Source organism: Heliangelus exortis, unplaced genomic scaffold (genome assembly GCF_036169615.1).
Source record: "Heliangelus exortis unplaced genomic scaffold, bHelExo1.hap1 Scaffold_131, whole genome shotgun sequence".
Classification (NCBI taxonomy): Eukaryota; Metazoa; Chordata; class Aves; order Apodiformes; family Trochilidae; genus Heliangelus; species Heliangelus exortis.
Window position 1 is genome coordinate 256,427 of NW_027285950.1, and position 23,032 is coordinate 279,458.

The 23,032-nt window shown below is 48.1% G+C and overlaps 1 protein-coding gene across 7 annotated transcripts in view; it reads right to left on the bottom strand.

Annotated features, from left to right (window-relative positions):
* The window catches only part of LOC139790699 (maestro heat-like repeat-containing protein family member 7), a 90,843-nt gene extending 71,187 nt beyond the window's left edge, over nt 1–19,656 (bottom strand). The window contains exons 1-11 of one of the 7 annotated variants that reach the window (XM_071732568.1): nt 19,346–19,656; nt 18,548–18,666; nt 18,164–18,270; nt 17,956–18,063; nt 17,622–17,801; nt 16,795–16,959; nt 16,236–16,337; nt 15,742–15,844; nt 15,593–15,655; nt 15,162–15,330; nt 13,457–13,706 (exon numbers count right to left, since the gene is read on the bottom strand). In XM_071732568.1, the coding sequence (XP_071588669.1) occupies nt 15,200–15,330; nt 15,593–15,655; nt 15,742–15,844; nt 16,236–16,337; nt 16,795–16,959; nt 17,622–17,801; nt 17,956–18,063; nt 18,164–18,270; nt 18,548–18,665 (1,077 nt within the window). In that variant the 5' untranslated portion in view covers nt 18,666; nt 19,346–19,656 and the 3' untranslated portion in view covers nt 13,457–13,706; nt 15,162–15,199. The other 6 variants (XM_071732569.1, XM_071732565.1, XM_071732567.1 and 3 more) reach the window with 6 other exon arrangements.
* Between the last annotated feature and the right edge of the window lie 3,376 nt (nt 19,657–23,032).

Below are 23,032 nucleotides of genomic sequence, written 5' to 3' on the forward strand. Positions count from 1 at the left end.
CCAGTGCTTTTCCAGGAAATGGGAAGAATGGGGAAAATGCTGCCAGTTTGGTGCCTACAGCAGGAGAAGGGCTGGGAACCTGAGGAATCCTATCAGAAATGATGTTATAGCTGTTCTTGATAAAAAGGAAGCCCCTGGTTTCATTCTGATTTTAATACTGAGTCAGCAGGTGATAAATCCAGTCCTGGTGCCCAACCCTTTACCATTTTTTTTTGGTTTTTTATTTTCTTTTAGCTCCTGCTGAGTCCCTTTTTGTGTGTGTGGGTTTTTTTCTGTCTACAGCTCAACAAACTTTCTTGCCAGCTGAAAGAAGAGCCTAAGGCAGGCAGGATGGGAGGAGAAACACAAAAGAGGACCAGCAAGTGGAGATAAACACCCTGAAAAATACAAATACTCCCTGACAGAGAGCATTGTTCTAAAGGAAAAATATGAAAAGCTGTATCTGGAGGAAGTGACAAAGAGAAGATGGTTATAAAATGAACTGGAAAGGTAGGTACAGGCTTTTTGGAGTGGTAATAAGACTTTCCTTTTTTCCTGCTGGGGTTCCTCTTCTACATCTGGTCAGCATTGTGTTTGTAAGCCTAAAATGGCATATTTGTGGGGAAAGTTCCTTAAGACCCTTTGCCTTCGTTAGAACTGTCTTAATTTCTCTTGAGTGTTCCAAGAGTAACAGCACTGATCATGGAATTAATAGGATTTTCTTCATGGATTCTGTTTTCAAAGGGAATGTGTGGCAAAAAAAGATGAATTTCCTTTCCCTTACTGAATAAGGGAAGGCCCTGCAGAGCACAGAATTTGAGTCTGTGAAGGAAAAAAAAAAAATGTCTTTTTTTGGCTGCTATTTTATCAGCTTGTCTGAGGTTTGAGCTCTCCATGGGAAAGGGAGGGTAGCTCAGGGTTGGTTTTCTCTGTCTTCTGGAAGAAGCACACACCAATCACAGGTGGCTTTGAAGCTCTCGTGCTGAGAAGTCCCAAGTCCTTGGCTTGATTGCTACTATATAAGCTCACCAAAACCCCTCAGGTCAAATTCTGGGTTTGGTCACTCCTAATCCTCTCTATTTTCAGAAACCAACAAATAATCGGAGACTATGGGTAACTCTGCCAAAGTGTTCCTGCCAGAGATAATTCTTGGGATGTGTCTGAATTTTTTTGGAGCTGATGATGAACTACCAAAAGCCAACGCTGCACTCCATGAGAAGGGCATCAGAAGAAGAACTTCAGTCACAAGCAGCTTGGAAAGCAGAATTCTGGCTCCAAGTCCAGCTCAGCTTTCAACTCACCTGGGACATCCTGGCAAAGAGTTTGGCACTGAACAGGAATCTAAGTCCAGTAGCTCAGTTGGTGGGAATCTTCATTTGATCAAAGTTCTCCTTCATTGCAGTGCTGATATTTCCCAGGAAGACTCTGATGGGCTGATAAGTGAGGATTTTGCTTTTATTCACAGCTATTCCAAGCCTCCAAACTTAAAAATTTGCTGTCGGGTTACTGATCGCGTTATTTCCTTACACCTCCCACTCCACAACAAGCCCCATGTTCTTCTCTGCCTCAGGATTTATGCCCCAAGCCTCCAAGCTGACCAAAAGTCAAATTCTACACCAAGCCTGCACTGCCTCCCCCAAATAGTTCTTGCAGACAAGACCATAATCCTTGGTGACTTCAACAACAGAGTAGGAAAAAACTATGAATCCTGGAAAGGAGTCCTGGGCAAGCATGGTGTTGGAAACTGTAGTGACAGTGGACATCTCCTGCTGGAGTTTCGTGCTGAGCAGAACCTCACCATCCCCAAAACTCTCTTCCAACAACCTGGAAGCATCCTGGATCGAAGCACTGGCACCTCACTGACTGTGTCTTAGTGTGCCAGAGAAATGTTGGCGATGTCCGTCATAGCAGAGCGATGCCTGGTGCAGAATGTCCTACAGACCACTGCCTTGTGCCATGCAAACTTACCCTCTACTTGAAGCCCAAACCTAAGAGGGGTGGCATCCCAGGGAGGAGGCTCAAAGTCAACCATCTTCAAAAAGGTAGAGTGAGAAACAGCTTCCAGGTAAACCTTCAAGCTGGACTTTTAGATCATCCCATAGATCCCTCTCCTGAAGCGCTTTGGCAACACAGTAAAAAGAGCATCCTGCAGACCTCTGAAGAATCCCCAGGGTTCTCCTCAAAGAAAACCAAAGATTGCTTTGATGAAAACACCCAAGAGATCCAAGAATTGTTGACAGAGAACCTCTAAAATTGAACTGTCTTCCAAAAGATAGTGAGAAACAGCTTCCAGGTAAACCTTCAAGACTTTTAGGTCATCCCATAGCTCTCTCTCCTGAAGTGCTTTGGAAACACATTAAAAAGAGCATCCTGCAATCTCTGAAGAATCCCCAGGGTTCTCCTCAAAGAAAACCAAAGATTGCTTTGAGGAAAACACGTGAGAGATCCAAGAACTGTTGACAAAGAGAGGAGAACCTCTAAAATTTCACTGTCTTCCAAAAGATCCAGTGAGAAACAGCTTTCATGAAAAGAATGTAGAAGAAGAAAGGAGAAAAGTTAAACTGCTCACACTACTGAGCTATAAATCTGCTCTCCATTGCTGGAAAAATCCTTGGAAGAATACTGTGGTTTTCCCTGGAGGTGAACTTTCCATGTGTCATCACCAGCAAAAAAATAAAAAAAAAGGGCCTAAAGGAAGCCACTGACAATTCCGGGGTACAGGTATGTGAAGCCAGATATTTTGAATTAGAGTAAGGACTGCTAAATAACATTATAGAGTAAATAGAGAGTAATTATAGAGTAAATTATAGAGTAAGTTATACAATAAGGTAAAGAAAATTGGCAGAAAATGACTAATGGTGATGGCAGAGTCGTGCAGAGGAAGGTGGTGATGCTGTCTGAAGTTGGGTACAATTTTCTTAGGATGGGGAAAAATATTTTCCACGATGCTGGATATTTCCTGTTCTGCTGCTTTATTTCCAGCTGGCCTGTGTTGTTCCTGTAAACAATGCAGTCAGATGCATTTTTTTTTCCCCCATACAAAATACATATTGAAGTAAAGAAGGAGATTTGTCTGTAAAAAGGCTGATATGTGTGACTAAACATACTTGGTCTTTCTCTTGGTAAGAGAAAGCTCGTGCAAAAAACCCTTGGAATTTGGTGACCTTTGATGCTTTCTCTGCATCTGCAAAACATGTGTGTGTTGGGCCATACTAAGAAGTGTTTGAAAAGATTTTTTTCTGAGTGTATTTCTGAGGGGAATAGGGCAGGCATCCTGTTGGTGTTGGGCATCTGGGGCAGGGCTGGGCAGAGGGGTCTGGAGTCCTGTGTAACACCTCAGGGGAGAGTGGAGCACATTATTCCCACTTTGGGGACATGGTTTAGTGGTGTTGGTTTCCCAGGTGGACTGGAGGATCCTAGAGGTTTTTTCCAGCCTTAATGATTCTGTGGTTCTGTGATTCTGCCCCCACAGGAGGCGTTGGCCCAGCTCCAGAGGGAAAGCCATTTATTCCATCAGCTGCTGCACAGGGATGCTTCAATGACATTTTCCACAAACTCTGCTGAAAAGCAAGTTTCCACACTGGAAAAGATGAACAAGGAATTAAAGGCCAAGTGTGCTGGTTTAAGAGAACAAGTCTTAATCTATGAGGCTGAAAAACTAAAAAAAAGGGAGGTAAAGGACACACTTTTTGCAGTGTTGAAGGCTCTGAGCAGTGTTTTGCTGTTCATTTCTGCATTCTGTCTTTTGGGACCTGCCTGTTCCTCAAAAAAGTCACTTTCAGCCACTAAGCTTTCTCTGCTCTATTTTGTGATGTGCAAGCAATATTTAAATTTCTTCTATGTGGCTGTGTTAGGCTAATTAACTGGCCAGAAGACTGGTTAGGATGTTAGTTAAAGTTTTTTTCTGCAAATTCCACCAGTCCCAGGCAGAGCAAAGATTTAAAAGTTGCTGTACACATTCTGTTACTTTTTATTTTCTGGAAAACAGGAACCAGTCCTGTTGGTAATTAGACACTGGTGTGCTGTTTGTCTGTGAATAGTGATGTGCACCGTGCTTTAAAATTCCATTTCTTTCTTCCTCTCAACCCCAGAGCGTTTGAGTGAGGTGAATACCTGCATGTGTCAGATAACCACCTTATTCTTCATTTTTCAGTTTATTTAAGAGGGAAGAGGGGGAAGAACTCCAGCAGTGCTGTCAATGGTTTTACCGTGGGAAAAACTCTGTATTCCTAGTGCCAAAATCCCAGGTTCCTTTGGGAGATGATAGCTGGGTGGGTGGCTGGAGGAAAGGAGGGCCTGTCCAGATTTATGAAAGTTGTTACTCTAAAATTAACTTGGTATTAATTTTATGTATTAATTTAATGTAAGTAATATTAATTTAATTTTATGTATTAATTTCATTCTTTGTAGAATGCAGAAAGAGACCCAAGAACCATCTCATACAAAGTCCTGCCTTTAGTCACCAGAGTAACACCTGCAGTCAACCTGTGGCTCTTGCATCAAACTTGATTTGCTTTGAGTTTTGTTAAAAAAATAACATGATTCAGTGTATGCTGGTGTATTGTTCAAGAAGTAAAATATTATCTATAATATATAATATATTATTTTTTATGTATTAGAAAACAGAAATCTCCATGAGCTGCTGCTGATCGTTTGGAGGTGCTGACTGCTGGTGGCAGGCAAAATTTTCTTACTTTTTGAATTCAGGACAGTTGTAACTGTATAATCAAATAAGTTAAAGACAGAATTCATGTTCTTATAACATTTTTCATGCTCATCTAACCATTTCATTTAATGTCAGAGAGCTGACATTAAAAAGCTGTCTGTGGCAGAAGCTTCACTGAAAGTTGCTACGAGGCGCTGCAGGAACCTGGAGGAAGCCAACCTGGGCTTGGAAAAGGAACTGGGAGAGCAAACTCCATTCACAGATGGCTTTGAAGCTTTAGTGCTGAGCAATCCCAAGTCTTGGTAACTCTTGCAGGTTTGACTGCTATGATACAGGCTCCCCAAAACCCTTCAGGTCAAATGGGTTTGGTCATTCCTAATCTGTTCCTGCCAGAGGTAATTCTTTGTCTTTGTCTGAATGTTTCAGAACTGATGGAAAAAAGAAAAAGAAAAGCCAACAGAAAGCTTCGTGGAAGGTGGAAGAACACACTTCCCATCAGTGGCTGCAAATCCAGTTCACCATTCTACACACCTGGGACATCCTGGCACCAGTCTGGTTCTGAACAGAAGTCCAAGTCCAGTAGGAACATATAGTTCACCCATAGGAGCAGAACAGTTCACCCATAGGAGCAGAACAGACCCCACGCACCCGACTACAGCCAGAGGCCAGGGCCGGCAGACGGTGATAACATCTTGATTACTCCCTCCTTCTTTTCTCTTCTTAACGACTCTTCTCTCCAAAGTAACTAATTGTATAAATCCTAAATAAATCCTTTTAACTTGTTTCAATCATAAAGCCTTGTTATTTTTGTAAATTCACACATTGTCTATGAGTAGTGGCTGAATTTTCCTCGCAAACAAAATATAAATAATAACTCGGATTGTAACAGACTATAATAAATAAATCTGCAATAAATCTCATTTTATACTTCAATGTAGAAGATCCACTGTGTATAGGAGGCATTTGGGTTTTTATGGGGTTCTCCTGGAGGAGCTGTGAATTTGGTCACTGCTCTCCCTTTAGTCTGGAGAGAGGGCCCTTCCCTCCACTCTGCTGGTTTATGGCCTCACTTCTTTGGCGCTTGGAGTTACTGCCTGGTTTTGTGTGGATTTGAAGACTGTTTTAGAAGTTTAATATTGCACAATGTTAATGGTGTGTTTTCTGTATAATTCTAGTACAAGCAGAAACTGGATGAATTTGTCTCTGAAGAACTTGGACATGGTAATGTGTCATGTTAGAGTAAGTAAAAATATGACTGTTCCTATCTCTTGAAAACAACATCTTGAAAGCTGTTTAGTTCCTGTGCTAAGCACAAGGGGTTTTCTGCTAGCTTTACACTTGCTTGAACATGGAAACTTTCTGCTTACAAAATGCTTTGTAGAGCTTAAATCAGCTGCCTGAAAAAAAAAAACAACAAACCAAGCAGAAAGGAATCTGACCCATTTCCTCCACACAGATACACTTTGCTTAATCTGAAGTCACCTTTCACTGGAGTTAATCCTCAATCACAAACATAAAAGGAGCCCTACACAGAGTTTCACAGACTTCAGCCATCACTTCTCCTCCCGTGTCCAGTGATTGCCTTCAGCACTGACCCATAACACACACCCTCTGCTGTCAGTTCTTGGTCTTTGCTCTCCCTTACTCCTTGCTTGCGTTTGTAGCTCCTCTGTTGCAGTCTTTTTATTTGAATAGGCAAGAAGAGGCTAATCAGTAACAAAAGTTCTCCTTTCTTTAGGGAAAGATCACTCAGTAGTGTTCAGGCAATCGTCAGAGGAGTTGAATGTTTGTCATCCATGGCATCAAACATGTTCTGTGATGTGAGGCCAGATGTGCCAGGAGGAATTGCACCTATTTTGTCACAGCTTTGGAGTGACTGGTGCTGTTTCAATGCAGGAAGCTTATTCAATATCTTGTGATGGATCATAAGATATGACAATATGTTTCTGTCAGTCTGAATAAATGTTCTGAGTCTGTTGGATGGATGACAGTCCTGTTGCCCTTCCCTGGTGGTTTTTTGATGCGTAGTCCTCTTTCTCCCTTTTTCCTCTTTCCCCCTTTCCCCCTTCCCACCTTTCCCCCTTCACCCCTTCCGCTTCCACCTTTCCCTTTCCCCTTCAGTGTCCTCCCCCTCCCCCTCCCCCTCCCCCTCCCCCTCCCTCTCCCCCCCTCGCCCCCTCCCCCCCTCCCCCCCTCCCCCCCTTCCTCTCTCTTTCCCTGTCCCTGTCCCTCTCCCTCCCCTTTCTTCCCCTCTTCCTTCCCCTCTCTTGTATAGTCCTCTCCTTCCTCCCCTGCTCCCTCCCTATCCTCCCTTTTCCCCTTTCCTTTCCCCCTCTCCTCCCTCTCCTCTCCCTTGCCCTCCCCTTCACTCCTTCTCCCCTCCTTCTCCCTCTCCTTTTTTTGTAATTTTTGTAAATAAAATTATCTGGATTTTGGTTTTGAATTTTTCATCAGTGTCTGACCCTTATTTCTTGCTGCTACCAGATGTGCTCCTCTATACTCTTTTTCGTTTTCTGCACACCTGGTTTATGGAATGGAATAGAAAAACCCCATATTTCTGAAGCAAAAACCATAGCTTGCTTTTCAAGAGTGCATAAACGGCCTTGGCAGTAGAAAGACTGCTCCAGAAATGACTTGGGCACGAGCAATGTGCTCATGTCCTTTGCTGCGTGTCTGGCATGGCTCAGTTTTGAGTGCCAGAGCTCAGCTCCAGTTCCATGGTATGGGCCAGAGGGTTCATTTTCCTAAGGAAAGCACATGGACAGTGTATTTCTTCCCAATGCTTTCTGATGCCACTCAAGTTTCAAAGCCTTATTCTAAAAGAGGCTTCATGGCAGCTCTGCTCTACAGCTAATACAGTTAATTAATGTCCAAACTCTCCACTAGGTTATGGAGCCTGAAGAGGACCATGCAGTGCAGGACCATTTGGTAAGCAGGTTTGTTTGACAATGCATTATTTTTGCTGCAAGACAGGAGTTATTTCCTAAGCTAGAGAAACCCTGTGCAGAATTGTCCTGGTTTGGGCCAGGATAAAGGGGATTTTCTGTCTTGCACTTTTGCTTTCAGCTCAGTCTCCTCTAAGTAGCTGCACTTGCTGAAATGAACAGCAAGTTTCTCAGTCAGTGTCTGCTTCTGGGACTGATAACACTCGATGTCTCTACAGTTACTGCTGGAGACTGGTGTGCAGACCCAAGGACACTGCTTGGTTCTGAGGAACATTTTGGGCTCTGGAAAAATAAAAGGAGTAGAAAGGTCACACCTGCAACCCTCCTTTGTGGAGGAACGGACAAGAGAAATGACCAAAACTGACCAAACAGGGTATTCCATCCCATACACCTCATACTCAGTATAAATCTGAGGGGTCACAAGGGTCAAACCCCTTCCTGATTCCCCTTCTTCCCCTGTCCCCTTTTGCTTCAGCATCCTGGGAGGATTCCATCCGTTCCTCTGCCTGTGCTCCTGATCCATCCCAGCCCATATCTGTGTGTTCCTGCCTCCAGCTCCTGACTGCTGCTGACTCCAGCAGTCCAGCCTGGACTTTCGCAGGGCTGCCCTGCAGCCTCAGTCATAACGTGAGCGTTATTGCGGGAGAGGGGGGAAGAACATGGTATCCATTTTCCTGTATATTTGTATACATTTAGTAATTTTTCCTATTTATCATTACTTTTTCATTAAAGCTGTGTAGTTTAGTTTCCCACCCATCAGTCTCTCTCCCTTCCTCTCTCTCCTTTCTTTATCTGGGAGGAGAGAGAGATTAATAGCGAGCATCTGTCACTCGGTTTAATTACCAGGCCAGTGTTAAACCCTGACAGATTTTTTTGGCGCCCGACGTGGGGCCTGAGCTAATTGGCTCGAGTCCAGTTTAAATTTTGACTAATTTGCCTGAAGAGTTTTGAAGCCCAAAAAGGCCGAATAAACTGTTTAGAGACAAAGTTTTGAGTCTTTAAACAGCAAAGGTATTTATTCACGGATCCGGGGAACTCCCAGCTCACGCTGGACAGAGAGTTCACCCTCGGGGGGGTAGGGTTAGGGTATTTATACAGCCTTTCATGCATATTCATAAGATTACGACAGGTAATTATAATATTCATAACAGGCGGAGTCTGGGCGGAACCAGGTGGAGTCTGGGCGGAACCAGGTGGAGTCTGGGCGGAGTTGTTGTCTCGGGGATATGTCCCTCTTAGGGTTAAACTTCTATCTCCCTTGATTCCAGGTGGCTTCATGTTGTTCTAAGGATATCGGGCCCCAGCCATAACTTTCCTCTTATCTGCTGGTTGTGGCATCTTTATGTTCTCCTTGTGCAGATGTTCACATGCTTTTGGGGCCAAGCTGGCACCTCCCTGGCCTTGGCGGTGCCTTGATCTAAAACGAGATTTACACTCCCAATTATTTGTCAGGCAGAAAGCTAGCTTCATTAGGCCTTGTTTTGCTTTTCGCTGTAACAGTGGAAAGCTGTTTTGCTCCTAACTGAAACAGTGGAAAATTACGAGTTTGGACTGCTTTGCCTGGTCTTTTCTCGGTTTAGTCTTGAATTGTACCGGTTATGATCACTAGTTCTAATTTTACATTAGATAAATTCACACAAACAACTTGGCCTGCTCTCCTTTTCCCACAGGAATTGATCTGTTGAGATCCTTTCCTGTTTCAGTTTGAATTCCAACGCCAGTGGAAGAATGGCTTTGCTGAGCTGGAATCAGACCTTGCTCTTTGGAAATTTCACAGGTTTGGAGATTAAACCAATCACGCCTTACCTTTGGTATTTAGGGTATGTGATATGTATTTTTGCAGCTGCAATTTGTGTTACTGTGTGGTTTATTTTTCGTAAGAGCTGCTTAAGAACCATTGTTGCAATATGGTCCTCAATATTGATGGATATCATGGTGCACGGGGAAGTGGTGTTTCAATACAGAGATAAAAAACTTGGTTGGTAATTACACTTTCAGTTTTAATTTGGGAAATTATACCACTCCATCGTATTCCGGGCTGACTCCACCAGATTTTAGTAGCAGTAGCATTTCATTTCTCAATCTTCTGGTGGGTGTTGTTAGTTTTCCTCATATATTGGTGAGGAGTAAGACAGAAACCACAGTGGTGAGAAGGAGCACCGCTCTTCAGAGCTCAAGAGTGTCTCTGCTCCAGCTGCAGCTGCTGCCTCCCCCCCACAGACAGTGCTGCTGTTCAGAAAGCCAGCGCTGCTGATGCTCCTGCTGCAGACACCACAGCCTCTCCCCCTCAGCACACACAGATCCACCGATCCACCCCTTGACTGGGAGAAAAGGAAAACCATGGGAATCAGAAATGAGCCTTAACCCTTCGAGGTCTGAACGAGACGACCAGGTGATAGAGGAGATAGAGGATACTGCCTCTCCTCATAGAGCAGCTAAAGCAGTTATCTGAGGAGGACGACTCAGAATCACAAGCTTATGTTCCGTCCTATTCCAAGCGGCACTTGTGTACTCTGAGAAAAGATTTCAGCTGTTTTGCAGGTGGACCACTCCTCACTTGGTTACTCCCACGCTGGAAGGATGGGGCTGCTGCCATAACATTAACTCAGAGGGAAGCCAGGCAGTTGGGATCCCTGGCCAGAGATGCAGGTATTGATCGGGCATTTGGGGAAAAGGCTGGAACCACCAGCCTATGGAAACGACTCTTGTCAGCTGTAAGGGAGAGATAGCCCTAAAAAGAGGAAATAGACTGCCCACAGGTCAAAGCAGCCACACTTGAAAAAGCTATCAGGTATCTGGAAGAACTGGCTGTACGAGATCTGATCTATAATGATGAAAACGTTGAAGATCCTTATCCCTAGACCTGTGTTGCAAAGGTTTGTGCATGCTGCACCATCCCCATTTAACCATACACTATCAGTAATGCTATGGGTTCCTGCAGATGTGGAGGGAAAAGGCTGCTCAAATCTCCAGTGTAGTGAAATGAGGCAACCAGGTGCCACTCATTGCCAGGTAGTGGGCATCAGCTTGTGTTAAGGCTCGAACCCAGGGCCTCAGCATTGCTCGGGGTTGTCTGTATAAATACCGTGCGCTAACCAGCTGCACCACTCAAGTCTCACCCTAATGGTGATGAGCTCTAGTGGCGCAACCAGGTCAGTGCGGTGCTGAGACAAAGCTCCAGTGGCCCAATCAGGTTAGCGCGGTGCTCCTAGAAGCAGCTAATCTCTCTGCTGGCTTGCTTAGGACTGAGCTGATCCTGTGCTTCAAGCTTTACCTCTTATTGGCCCCCCCAGTCCTGCTCATGTGCAGTAGGGGCCCGCCCTAATCAGGCACAGGTGGGCTTAACACAAGCTCATGCCCACTACCTGGCAATTAGTGGCACCTGGTTGCCTCATTTCACTACACTCCAGTGTGCAGTTACTTGATCCAAATATGCTGGTGACTCAAGATCCCTGCACATCAGGTGTGAGTACTGGGGCTGCAAACTCCAGTAATGCACATACTGACAATGCTGTATGTGCTCAAGCTTAGAGGTGCCCTGCATCCAGCCAGGTGGAGGAGAGGGACAACCAAACTTATTGGATTGTGTGGGTTCGATGGCCTGGCACATTAGAGCCACAAAAGTATAAAGCCTTGGTGGACACTGGTGCACAGTGCACCCTAATGCCATCGAATCAGAAAGGGACAGAATCCATCACTATTTCTGGAGTGCCCGGGGAGCGGTGGGGGAAAGGGGGCGGGGGGGGAAATCTAAAGAACTGAGTATTGTGAAGGCTGATGTGAGCCTCACAAGAATAAAGTGGCATAAACACCCAATAGTGACTGGTCCAGATGCTCTGCGCATCCTTGGCATAGACTGCCTCAAGGGAGGTGACTTCCAGGAGTCAAAAGGGTACCGGTGGTCCTTTGGTATTGCAGCCATAAAGACTGAGAACACAGAATGGCTGCACACTTTGCTTGGCCTTTCAGAGGGTTCTTCTCTAGAGGGGTTGCTGAAAGCTGAAAACCAGCAGGTGCCAATTGCTACTTCAATAGTGCATGGATGACAATATCACACCAAGAGAGATGCTGTGATCCCCATTCACAAGCTGATCCGGCAGCTAGAGAGCCAAGGAGTGATCAGCAGGACTCACTCACCCTTCAATAGTCCTATATGGCCAGGGCCAAAGCCTCATGGAGAGCAGAGGCTGACAGTGGACTATGGTGCCCTAAATGAGGTTACACGCCAGACACGTAACATGCCAACGTGGCAAGTGTTTTTCTGTCATTCGGGCCTTGTATCAGTTTTCTGTATAGGAGTATAAAACTGTCAGCAGTAACTTTCTGACCTGGAGGCCTGCTGGCTTGAGGGCTGAGGAATTCTTTTTTCAGAGCTACAGCTGTGGTTGTCTTTGGACATCATTAATGAGGAATTTATAGATAGAGGTAGCTCTTTCATTGTATAAACAAGGAACTGTAGAAAACCTGGGCATGCCATTCCTTCAAGTGTGAAGCAGAGGCAATCAATTTGCAGCTAAACACCAGCTGAGTTTTTCTGACTTCAATTAGATACCAATGAGATAAGATGAGGGAAATTAAAGACAGGCATTAGTTGTGGGCTTAGGAGGATGCATGTCTTTGGAAACTGTCTTTGCAGCTCAGGAGCAAGGAGCAAGAGGGGGAGTGATTGTTTTTGAGATGTTCCCCCTCTGTTGGTTCCTGTCCCTTAGTAAATGTTGAGGAAAATCCATTGTGTATGCTTTCATGAGAGCATTTAGGAGATTGATGGCATTTAGTCTCCTAAGCAGATTTTTGCAGAAGTTTCTATTAGGATATAGAATGTCAGGAACACAGTATTTGGGTGGCTTTGTTGTGGAAAGTGTTGACTGCCAGTGGAATGCTTACTGTGGAGCTGAGAAACTGCAACCATCAAATCTGCTGTAAAATTTCTGGTGCCACTTGCTCCATTTTCATTCCAAGCTGTGGTGGGTTGGTGTGACAGGACTTTTGTAGAGAGGGAGTGTCCAGAGGAGAGGGGGGAGAGAGGAGAGAGCAATACTGGAGCAGAGAGACCTGCAGCTGTGGAGGACCCCTCGCCAGGGTAGGTTACTGTGCCCAAAGCAGGAGGTGAACAAAACCAAAACCAAACAGAAAAACCCCACACAAACCCAAAAAGCCCACCAGCTATTCACATGTCTACCCTCTTAAACTCTGCCCTGGGTTCTGCTCTAGGTTCTGACTGGATGCAGGCGACAAAGAATTTTGGGGTTTTTGTTGTTTTTTTTTTTCTACCCTTCCACAAGAGTTGTCACTCTTGAATGGCCCTGGCAACATCTGGGCAAATGCCTTTGCTCCAGAGAAAAATCCTGCTGATTTGTTGATACACTTGCCACCAAGAACTAATAAAATCATGAATGCTTTTTTTAAACTATGATACTCCATCATCTGAAATTTCAAACAGAGAAAAAAAGAGACAACACTCCTGTCAGCTAAAAGTTTAATTGCTTGCTTCCTAATCAAGAGTACAACAGAACATGCTCGAGCTAAACCAAATCCCATCCTGTCCCCACCAACAGAAATACAGCTGAACCCAGACTGCTGCTGCAGGAGATCCAGCTCCAGAACCTTTTAAAATTAGCATCTAAAAATACTGAAGTATCAACAGAGAATGTACCCCCTTTATCTTTCAAATAGTATTGAAAATCAATCTCAATAGATGGGTATGTGTATCTATAAATATGCATAAATATGTAAAAAATAGTACCTAATATAGAATCTGTATACATAGGTATAAATATCTATAAATAGGTATAGATATGGAATAACATAACGTCTGATGAAGTGCTGTTAAAAGCATACCATCTCCTACAATAGAAATACAATCCTATTTTAAAAGTTAAAAACCTACTTTGAGGACCAACTTCAAACTACAAAACCAACAAACAACTTAGCAGGTATAAAGCATCACAGAAAAGGTGAAAAAATGGAGCAGTGAGTCACCTAAAAAGTCAAAGTGCAAGCAAAATCTGTTCCAACAGAGCTGAAATAATCCGGCTGATCCCCTGCTCTTCACTCCCTTCCTTCTTCCTCCTGAAAGCAGCCCCGCTTGCAGGATGCATCTCCCTGCAGGTGGAAATCTAGGAAGAAAAGGGCGTGCTGAGCAAATCTCAGTCCTTGTGTCCGTTCCACAAGAACCGAGCGGGAGGAGCAATGAAGTGCTCAGACTGCAGACAAGAGCCAAACTATTCTGATCTCCCCTTTCTCTAACACTTGGGTCAGAGGAGCTCTCGGGTCATCTCTCAAAAAACCACAGAGTCTCTCTTACTGGTCTGGGCCAGGATAAAGGGGATTTTCTGTCTTGCACTTTTGCTTTCAGCTCAGTCTCCTGTAAGTAGCTGCACTTGCTGAAATGAACAGCAAAGTTTCTCAGCCAGTGTCTGCTTCTGGGACTGATAGCACTCGATGTCTCTACAGTTACTGCTAGAGACTGGTGTGCAGACCCAAGGACACTGCTTGGTTCTGAGGAACATTTGGGGCTCTGGAAAAATAAAAGGAGTAAAAAGGTCACACCTGCAACCCTCCTTTGTGGAGGAACGGACAAGAGAAATGACCAAAACTGACCAAACAGGGTATTCCATCTCATACACCTCATACTCAGTATAAATCTGAGGGGTCACAAGGGTCAAACCCCTTCCTGATTCCCCTTCTTCCCCTGTCCCCTTTTGCTTCAGCATCCTGGGAGGATTCCATCTGTTCCTCTGCCTGTGCTCCTGATCCATCCCAGCCCATATCCGTGTGTTCCTGCCTCCAGCTCCTGACTGCTGGTGACTCAGGTTTGACCCCCTTCACAAAGGAGGGATGCAGGTGTGACCTCTTTATTGCTTTTCTTTTTCCAGAGCCAAACATGTTCCCAGGGCTGCCCTGGAGCCTCGGTGGTGATGTGAGAGTTATTGGGGGTGAGGGGGGAGGAACATTGCATCAATTTTCCTGTATGTTTGTCTATATTTAGTGATTTTTGCTTTTTATCATTACTGTTTCATTAAAGCTGTGTAGTTTAGTTTCCAACCCATAGGCCTCTCTCCCATATTCGCTCTCCTTTCTTTATCAGGGAGGGGATGGGGGTTACTAGAGACCATCTGTTATTTGGTTTATTTGCTGGGCCAGTGTTAAACCCTGACAGGGACCCTCCCCAGATGTGCCCTCAGCCCGTTTTCCAGAGGTCCTGGATGCTGAGCAGCAGACAAAACCCCGTGAGTGACAGCACAGCCTCTTGGGGAAGTTCAGCACCAGGCTGCTCTCTGCAGCCCATTGCCACCAGGTCCTTCCCAAAACATCAGGAGCAGAGCTGCCACAGGCACTGTGCACGTGTAGGGTGTTCAAGGGACAGCCTGGTGCTGCTTGGGACAGGAGATTGGGACAATGTGGCAGGCAAATCATCCAGCCACAGCCCACAAGTGTCAAGATCTTGTGCAGCCACAGCCATTGTCTCTGGCAGGCTCCTTGCTGTCTGTGAGTGCTCAGCACACTTTGGGTGCTCCTTGTGTGAAGGGAGGACACCTTGGGGCCCAGCTGGTTGTTCCAGCTTTACTCACCTGCAGCCATTTCCCCCAGTTCACCCCTGCTCCTCTCTTCAGAGCCAGCAGCACAATATCCATTGGTACCATGGGCTTCCCTTCTTCAGTAGGGATCTCAGGAAGACCGAGGTCTGAGCTGCCTGGGACCGGATTTCCAGGTCAGGGTCCTTCTCCAGTCTGTGGAGGGCTGAAGGGAAAGAAGAAGAGGGAGCAGTGGTGAAACCCCTCTGTCTGCAAAGAGCCTCCCATGCCAGCCCCATCCCTCTTTGTCCCTGGCCAGGAGGAGGAGGTGGGATCATTCCTGCTGCTCAGGAATGCCTCGAGCGCCCCTGATCCCTGAATCCCTGGAACATTTCTTTCTTTCCCTGGGGCATTTCTTTCCCTGGAGCAGGGCCAGGGATGGCCCCTGCCCCACCAGCCCCAGCCAGCATAGCTCTGCTCCTACTCACCCCTGCACATTTTCCGCAGATTCTCCTGATCTTGGGTCCCGCTCAGACGCCGCACAGCAACCCCTGGGAACAGAGATCCCATCAGAGCAGCCCTGGGGAAGGAGAGGGGAAGGAGAGGGGAAGGAGAGGCCCTGGCGGCTGTGTCTCACCCATGAACCTGACAGCCTGCAGCCTGACGCTGGCCCGAGTGTCTGCCAGGGATTTCATGCAGAAATTGAGGTGGTCTGGGAGCCTCCTCCTGTCCTGCTCCAACTGGAGAAAATGGCATAGACCATTTCCCATGTGCTGAAGCCATCCCTCTGCCCATCCAAGGGAAGAAAGGGAAGGGGAAGGGAGAAAGGAGAAAGGGGAAGGGAAAAGGGAGAAGGGAAAGGGAGAAGGGAGAAGGGAGGAGAAGGGAGAAGGGAAAGGGAGAAGGGAGAAGGGAAAGAAGGGAGAAGGGAGAAGGGAAAGAAGGGAGAAGGGGAGGGGAGAAGGGAGAAGGGAGAAGGGGAGGGGAGAAGGGAAGGGGAGAAGGGGAGGGGAGAAGGGGGACTGATCTACAGGCTGTGTGTTCCACTCTGGAGCAGGGTCAGTGAGGAAGAGCTGCAGACCCAGACCCTGGGCTCATGGGGCATCCCTGGTGCCTGGGGCCCATCCTCACCAGTAGCTTTCCAATCTTCTTTGTATCCTTTCTCTGGACCCTACGCTTGAGTTTTTCATTCTCCAGGAGGTCTGCACAGGTGAGGAGGGCTTCCTGTGAGGCCTGCAAAGCAGCAGAAGCTGGGAGACAGCACCACAGCTTGGAGAAGGAGCCCTGACATCCCCCTCCTCTTGGCAAGGCCAGGCGGGAGGAATCTGGTCATTAATTGTCTGTGGCAGGGGCTCTGCAGGGACCCATCCTCTGGGCTGTGCAGGAGGAGGGCTGGGAGGGGTCCCTAGCACCCTGCCATCCTCTGCAGCAGGAGGAGGATGAGAGGAGGAAGGCAGTGGTAGGACTGGCACAAGGAAGAAGGAGATCTCTGCCCTGCCCTGGGCAACTGGGACAAGTGGGGCAACCTGGAGGTTCCCAGAGGCTGACTGCCAGCAGCCCTCACCCCTGATGGCCAGGCCACCACCAGAGGATCAGGTCTCCCTTCCCCATGTCTCTTGGAAAATCTGTACCTGTCACCTATACCTGTCCCCATGTCACCTGAAAATCTGTTCAGCTTTGAAATCCCTACCTGGGCCACACTGTCAGTCTGCTCATTCAGATGGAATAAGAGCGGGACCAGGGCTCTCCAGATTTTCTTCTTCATCTCCTCCCTCTCAGCCTCATCTCCCCCCTCCACAGACTCCACCATCTTTCTCAGAAGGCTGATGGAAAGCTCTTGTACCTGGATGGACTCCTGGAAGGAAGGAAGGAAAGGAAGGAAAGGAAAGGAAGGAAAGGAAAGGAAAGGAAAGGAAAGGAAAGGAAAGGAAAGGAAAGGAAAGGAAAGGAAAGGAAAGGAAAGGAAAGGAAAGGAAAGGAAAGGAAAGGAAAGGAAAGGAAAGGAAAGGAAAGGAAAGGAAAGGAAAGGAAGGAAGGAAGGAAGGAAGGAAGGAAGGAAGGAAGGAAGGAAGGAAGGAAGGAAGGAAGGAAGGAAGGAAGGAAGGAAGGAAGGAAGGAAGGGAAACAAAGGAATAGAGAGAAAGAAAGAAAGAGAAAAGCAGAAAGAAGAAAGAAAGAAGAAAGAAGAAAGAAAGAAGGAAGAAAGAAGAAAGCAAGCAAGAAAGCAAGCAAGAAAAAGACGAAAAGGGAAAAAGAGAAAAAGAGAAAGACAAGGTGAGTGCAACAGCCGCCTCTCTCTTCCTATGGTGAGCAGGGTCACTGGATGGGTGGATGTGAGGGGAGATGCTCGGGGGGCTTGAGAGGCCGGAATGCCTTCTTCTGCCAAGGAGAAGCTGCACTGGGCTGCAGAACCCAGCAGCCCTCCCCGCAGGGAGAGCCCAGGGGTGTGAGGAGCTGCCCAAGTGCTGCCCATGGAGTCCTTGCCCTCTGCCCCTCTGTGGGGCTCAGGCTCCTTACATCATCAAAGAAGGGTGGGAGCTCCTCCACCAGCAGCAGAGCAATGGCTCTGGCCTTCTTCTTCAGGTGCCCCATCACGTTGTGGAAGATGAGCAAGGCTGACACCCTGCTGTTTGCACAGGGATTCTTCAGGCACAGCAGGATGTCATCCAGCAGGGACCTGTACCTCATTCTTCTGGCCTGGGGGAAGCAGAGAATTTCTGTGCTGCTTGGAGCAGGGCTCACTCTGCTGACAGCCACCCCCTTCCTCCCAGCCAGACCCAAGCCACCATGTTACCCCCCTGCCCCAGCCCCAGGCTGCCAAGGTGGCTCTGCCTGACTCCACCTCGCTCACCATCTCCTCTTCTTCTGACAGTGCCACCAAGGCCCTGAGGGCCAGGAAGTTCTTTGCAGGGGAGGGATGCTTCAGGTGTGCCTGGAGGACATGGAGGTCAACCCAGCCCTTTTGGAAGGGGATGGCAGGCCAGGAGAGGAAGCAAAGAGAGCAGTGAGAAGCAAGCAGAGCCCGCAGGACCCCTTGACACTCTGGGGCTCCTCATTACCGTGGTCACGACACTGCTGTGGGGCAAAGAAAACAATCTGGGGCTCCCAGACTGCCCCTTGGGCCGGACATCTGGGTGTTGTGCATTCTCCTCCTCCAGTGTCTTGCCTGCATGGGGGAAAAACACACAAGAGGCATCAGGACTAAGCATCTTTGCCCACAGGCTTCCCAATCACTGGAAGAGCTTTCAACTTGGCATGGATGAGGAGGGAGGCTGTGCTGGGACCAGCTCCCAGCCCCAAGCAGCCCTGGCAGTCAGGCACCACCACCATTGTGCCCCCTGCCTGTGGTACCCCTGTTGCCATGGTAACGGCATCCCGGCACTCCCACTCCCTGGGATTCCTCTGCACCCTCTCCAGCCCCCCAGGAGCCCCCCCTCACTCACTCATCTGCAGTGGCTGGACCATGGTCACCTCGCAGGGTCCTGCTGGAGAGCTGCTCTCCTGAGGAGCCCTCACCTCCTCCCAGGCCTGCTTGGGGTGGCTGGGGGGTCTCCGTGCCATCCTGCCAAATGGAGGGAAGTGTGGGAGGAGGAAAGGAGGGAGGGGCAGCTTAAGGGGAACACAACACCTCTTGGGCTGCCCTTAGGCCCCATCCTCTCTTACATCCCCTCAGGACCTTCCTCTACCCTCCATCTCATCCCAGAGCCCTGTGTACACGTGCCCTGCCATGGCCCCAGCACCTCCCTGGGAATCCCGGCTTCTCCCTCCCTCTCCAGGTTGTGCTCTCCTCACAGCTCTTCAGTTTCTGGCACCTCTCAGTTACAGCCTTTCTCCCACTTTAAAAATCTCTCAGCAAGAGCTGAGAAGCCAAAGATGTTGATGCCCTCTCCTCTCTTCCCGTTGCTCTCTGGGGATGCAATTGCCAAAGGGGCTCTTACAGTGCCCCAGACTCACCAGATGATGTCAGAAGAGGAAACCAAGCAAGAATTCATCTCTCTCTTTTCTGCACCACCTGAATATCTCCAATCAATGCCCTCCCCTACAGCCTCAGAGACAGAGAACTCAAGGATCCAACCCTAGCCCAACTGATCTAGGCAGCTTCTCAGATGCTTCTCTACACACAGCCTGTCTCTGCCCAGCCTAGAAAGGTGGAAGAGCTCAGCCTGGAGCTTGGAAGGTGGAGTCCAGCCTCTACTTTTCCAGTCTCTCACCTCTCCTGAAAGCCCAATAATCAGAATTACCTTTGTCAGAGGAGGGAAGCTGAGAAGAAGTGGGCAGCAAATGCTCAGTGGGCACCCAAGGAAGGAGCCAAGGAAGGAGCTGAGTTCTCCTGAGGGCCAACTCAGACCAACTCTCTTGCCCTGGCCTGCTTCTCAGAGTTCCAAGCTCTGGCCATGTCACCACCCTTTGTGACACGGATTGGCACAGTGTCCCCTCAAGGCTGCCACAGCCCAGTCACCTTCCACCACTGGCAGCCACTGGGCTTCCCCGTGGGCTGGTGGCAAAGGGCTTTTTGTCTTGGGACAAGAGCTTTTGGGGCTTGGTAGAGCTCCCACCTGATTGGTCCTGCCCCAAGAGGCAGCTGCTTGGGATTCCTGCCCCATTGGAACCACTTTGGCTCCTGCCCCACCTGTATCCTTGGCTTTTCCCCAGTCCTGCTCAGGACACTGAGCTGTACTCCTGCTCAGCTCAGGGCAGGTACTTTGCTAACCCCTGCTCCACTCAGCATCACAGAATTGTCACGCTTGGAAAAGACCTTCAAGTTCACCACATTCCACTGTCAATGTCTTACCCCCCTCCCCATTAAACCCAATAAAACATATTCATCAGTATCTGGATCACTGTGCCCATGTCCTCAAGTGCCCCTTCTACACGTTTTTTCAATATTTCCAGGGATGGTGACTCCACCACCTTCCTGCTCAGCCCAGTGCCTGACTACTCTCACCGCAAAGAAATTCTTCCTAATTCCTAATCTAAACCTCCCCCATTGCAGCTTCAGCCCATTTCCTCAACTCCTATTGTTATTTGCTTGAGAGAAGTGCTCAGCACCCACCTCCTCTCCAAACTAAACAATCCCAATTCCCTCATCAGCTTCTCACAGGATTCTTTCTCCAGACCCTTACCATGCTTGGTTGACTTTCTCTGATCTCCAGCAAGTCGAGGGCTTTCTTGTACTGAGGGGCCAAGAACTGATCCCAGGATTGCAAGTGTGGCCTGGCTGAACCTCTGTCCTGGTTTGGGCCAGGATAAAGGGGATTTTCTGTCTTGTACTTTTGCTTTCAGCTCAGTCTCCTGTAAGAAGCTGCACTTGCTGAAATGAACAGCAAGTTTATCAGTCAGTGTCTGCTTCTGGGACTGATAACACTCGATGTCTCTACAGTTACTGTTAGAGACTGGTGTGCAGACCCAAGGACACTGCTCGGTTCTGAGGAACATTTTGGGCTCTGGAAAGAGAAAAGGAGTAAAGAGGTCACACCTGCAACCCTCCTTTGGGAAGGGGGTCACACTGGAGTCAGCAGCAGTCAGGAGCTGGAGGCAGGAACACACAGATACGGGCTGGGATGGATCAGGAGCACAGGCAGAGGAACGGATGGAATCTTCCCAGGATGCCGAAGCAAACAGGGACAGGGGAAGAAGGGGAAGCAGGAAGGGGTTTGACCCTTGTGATCCCTCAAATTTATACTGAGTATGAGGTGTATGGGATGGAATACTCTGTTTGGTCAATTTTGGTCATTTCTCTTGTCTGTTCCTCCCCAAAGGAGGACAAGACAGAAAATCACCTTTATCCTGGCCCAAACCTGGACAGACCCAGGCAAGCACATCACTTTGGAAAAAGCCCTCAAACATCCTTTTTTCTGCCCCCTTGAAAAGAGAAAAAAAGGGCACTGCCTCCTGGAGCTGAGGGGGCTGAGACAGCTGTCAGACCCTAAAAAAAGAGCAGAAGATGTTAAATGCTTCTTGGTTGCCAGTCTGTTGTTTGGTGCAAGTAAAATGTTTGTAGGATTAAAGTAGTTTGTAAGTGCCCATTTTGTTGTTGTTAACACGTTTTGGTTACTGAAGTTGAAACCAACTGTTGGCAGAAAGCTTCCTCTAGAAAAAGATACTGATGAACTTGGTTGTTTCCTCTGTTCATTACGATGTCAGGACAAGGTGCTCTGAACCCTGCACAGATCTCCTGCAATTCTGTCCTCCTGCTGTGTTCTCTACAGCAAGAATTCCAATACCCAGAACACACAGCTCCCTATCACCACCACCACCTCAATGGCTTCATCACTGCACACCCCCCACATCTCCAGCTGTACCCCAACTATAAAATTAGTAGCTAATGGCACTGGCAACACACCTTGCTCACAGGTGGAGAAGTTAACACAGCCATGGGAGCTCCTCCTCCCTCCAGGGAAGTTACTGGAGCTGCTCAGTCCCAGCAAGGGTCTCATTTTTAGTGTCTTCTAAAGGGCAAAGGAAGTCAAGACAGGAGATGAAGCATATCAAGTTGCAGGTTCATAATTCAAGTGCCCCATAAATGAGCTTGAAGTGTCCATCCTCAAAGGCACTTCAGCTTCAGAGCTGCTCCTCAGAAGATGCTGCTTCCTCACTCCTCTTGGGTTTAGCACAGGCATTTCTCTGGTAGCCAGGCTCCTTCCCTGACCAGGGGGAATTCACCTCACCACCTCCAGTGCCACAATACCTCATCACCCAGCAGGGATCACCTCATCACATCCTTGTTCCAGAGGGGCAGCCAAGTCAAGCCAAGGACCCCTGCACCTCCATGAGTGCAGCAAAGCATTTGTCCCTTCCCCTCAGCCCCACTCCTAGGAGGAACACTTCCCAGCACAGTGGGCACTGCCTAAGACTGGGGAATGGAAACCCACAGACTCTAACAAGTTGGACATTGACACTTTCAAGCAGCCATGCTCCAGGGGCAGGCAAGGTTCCTCACTCCTGCTACCAGCTCTTGGAACACCACCAGAAGAGCCTCTTGCCAAAGAACAGCACAGTGACTTCACTCTACACAACCCCCTTCCAGCCCACCACCAGCCACCCCACTGCAGAGCTGCCAGCAGCCTGACTGTGGCCACCCCCAGGCAGTTCCTCTCCTCCCCTCTGACATTTTGGTCACCCCAGTTCCATTTCTGTTACGCTGCCGCAAATCTGCAACGGCCAAAGTTCTCCTTGAAGCCCCTTTTCAGAGTCTTGCAGAAGAAATGCTGAAATCCCTGACACACCTTTTCCAGGCTGGCCGGACGACAGAAAGGGTCCTCTTCCCAACCTGCATTTTACCTGCCTCCCTGCCATCTGGACCCCTTCTCAATGGACACAACTGAGCCAGGCAGGAAATGGAATGTCTACATCTACAGGTAGTGCTTCTTTCCTTTTATACTGCCTTTCAACCTCATTTGCCTCCATCTGCTTGTTACCTGCTCCCTCAGCACCTGCTCTTCTGCTCTTTGCTCTCTACACACAGTGTGCACATGAGATTACAAGCTCTTTCACCAGCACATTTCAATTCCTCAGGGCCTGTGCCCCCTACTGACTCAACCACCCCCTCCTTTCTCCCTCCCTGACACCTGCCAGAGCCCATGGCCTCACTCCTGCCAACAACAAACCCTTTGGAATAGTAGGTCCAGGACTAGGCATGTCAGATCCTCCTCTCAACACCAGCACTTTCCAACAGAACAGGGCAGGGTGCACAAAGCACACCATGGTGGCAGAATCCTTGGGGAAAACCCCTTGGCCTTGCTACCACAGACCACACACCTGAAACGAGCATTCACCCACCTCACACCAGCACAGGGGACCTTGGTTACAGGGGCAAGACCCACTTTTACCCATGTGGGTAAAATATTCCCATGTGTTTTCCTTTAAGCCAAGCTCCTGCAGCCTGCACTCTGAAGAATGCCAACTGACCCGAGCCAAAGCGCGGTCGG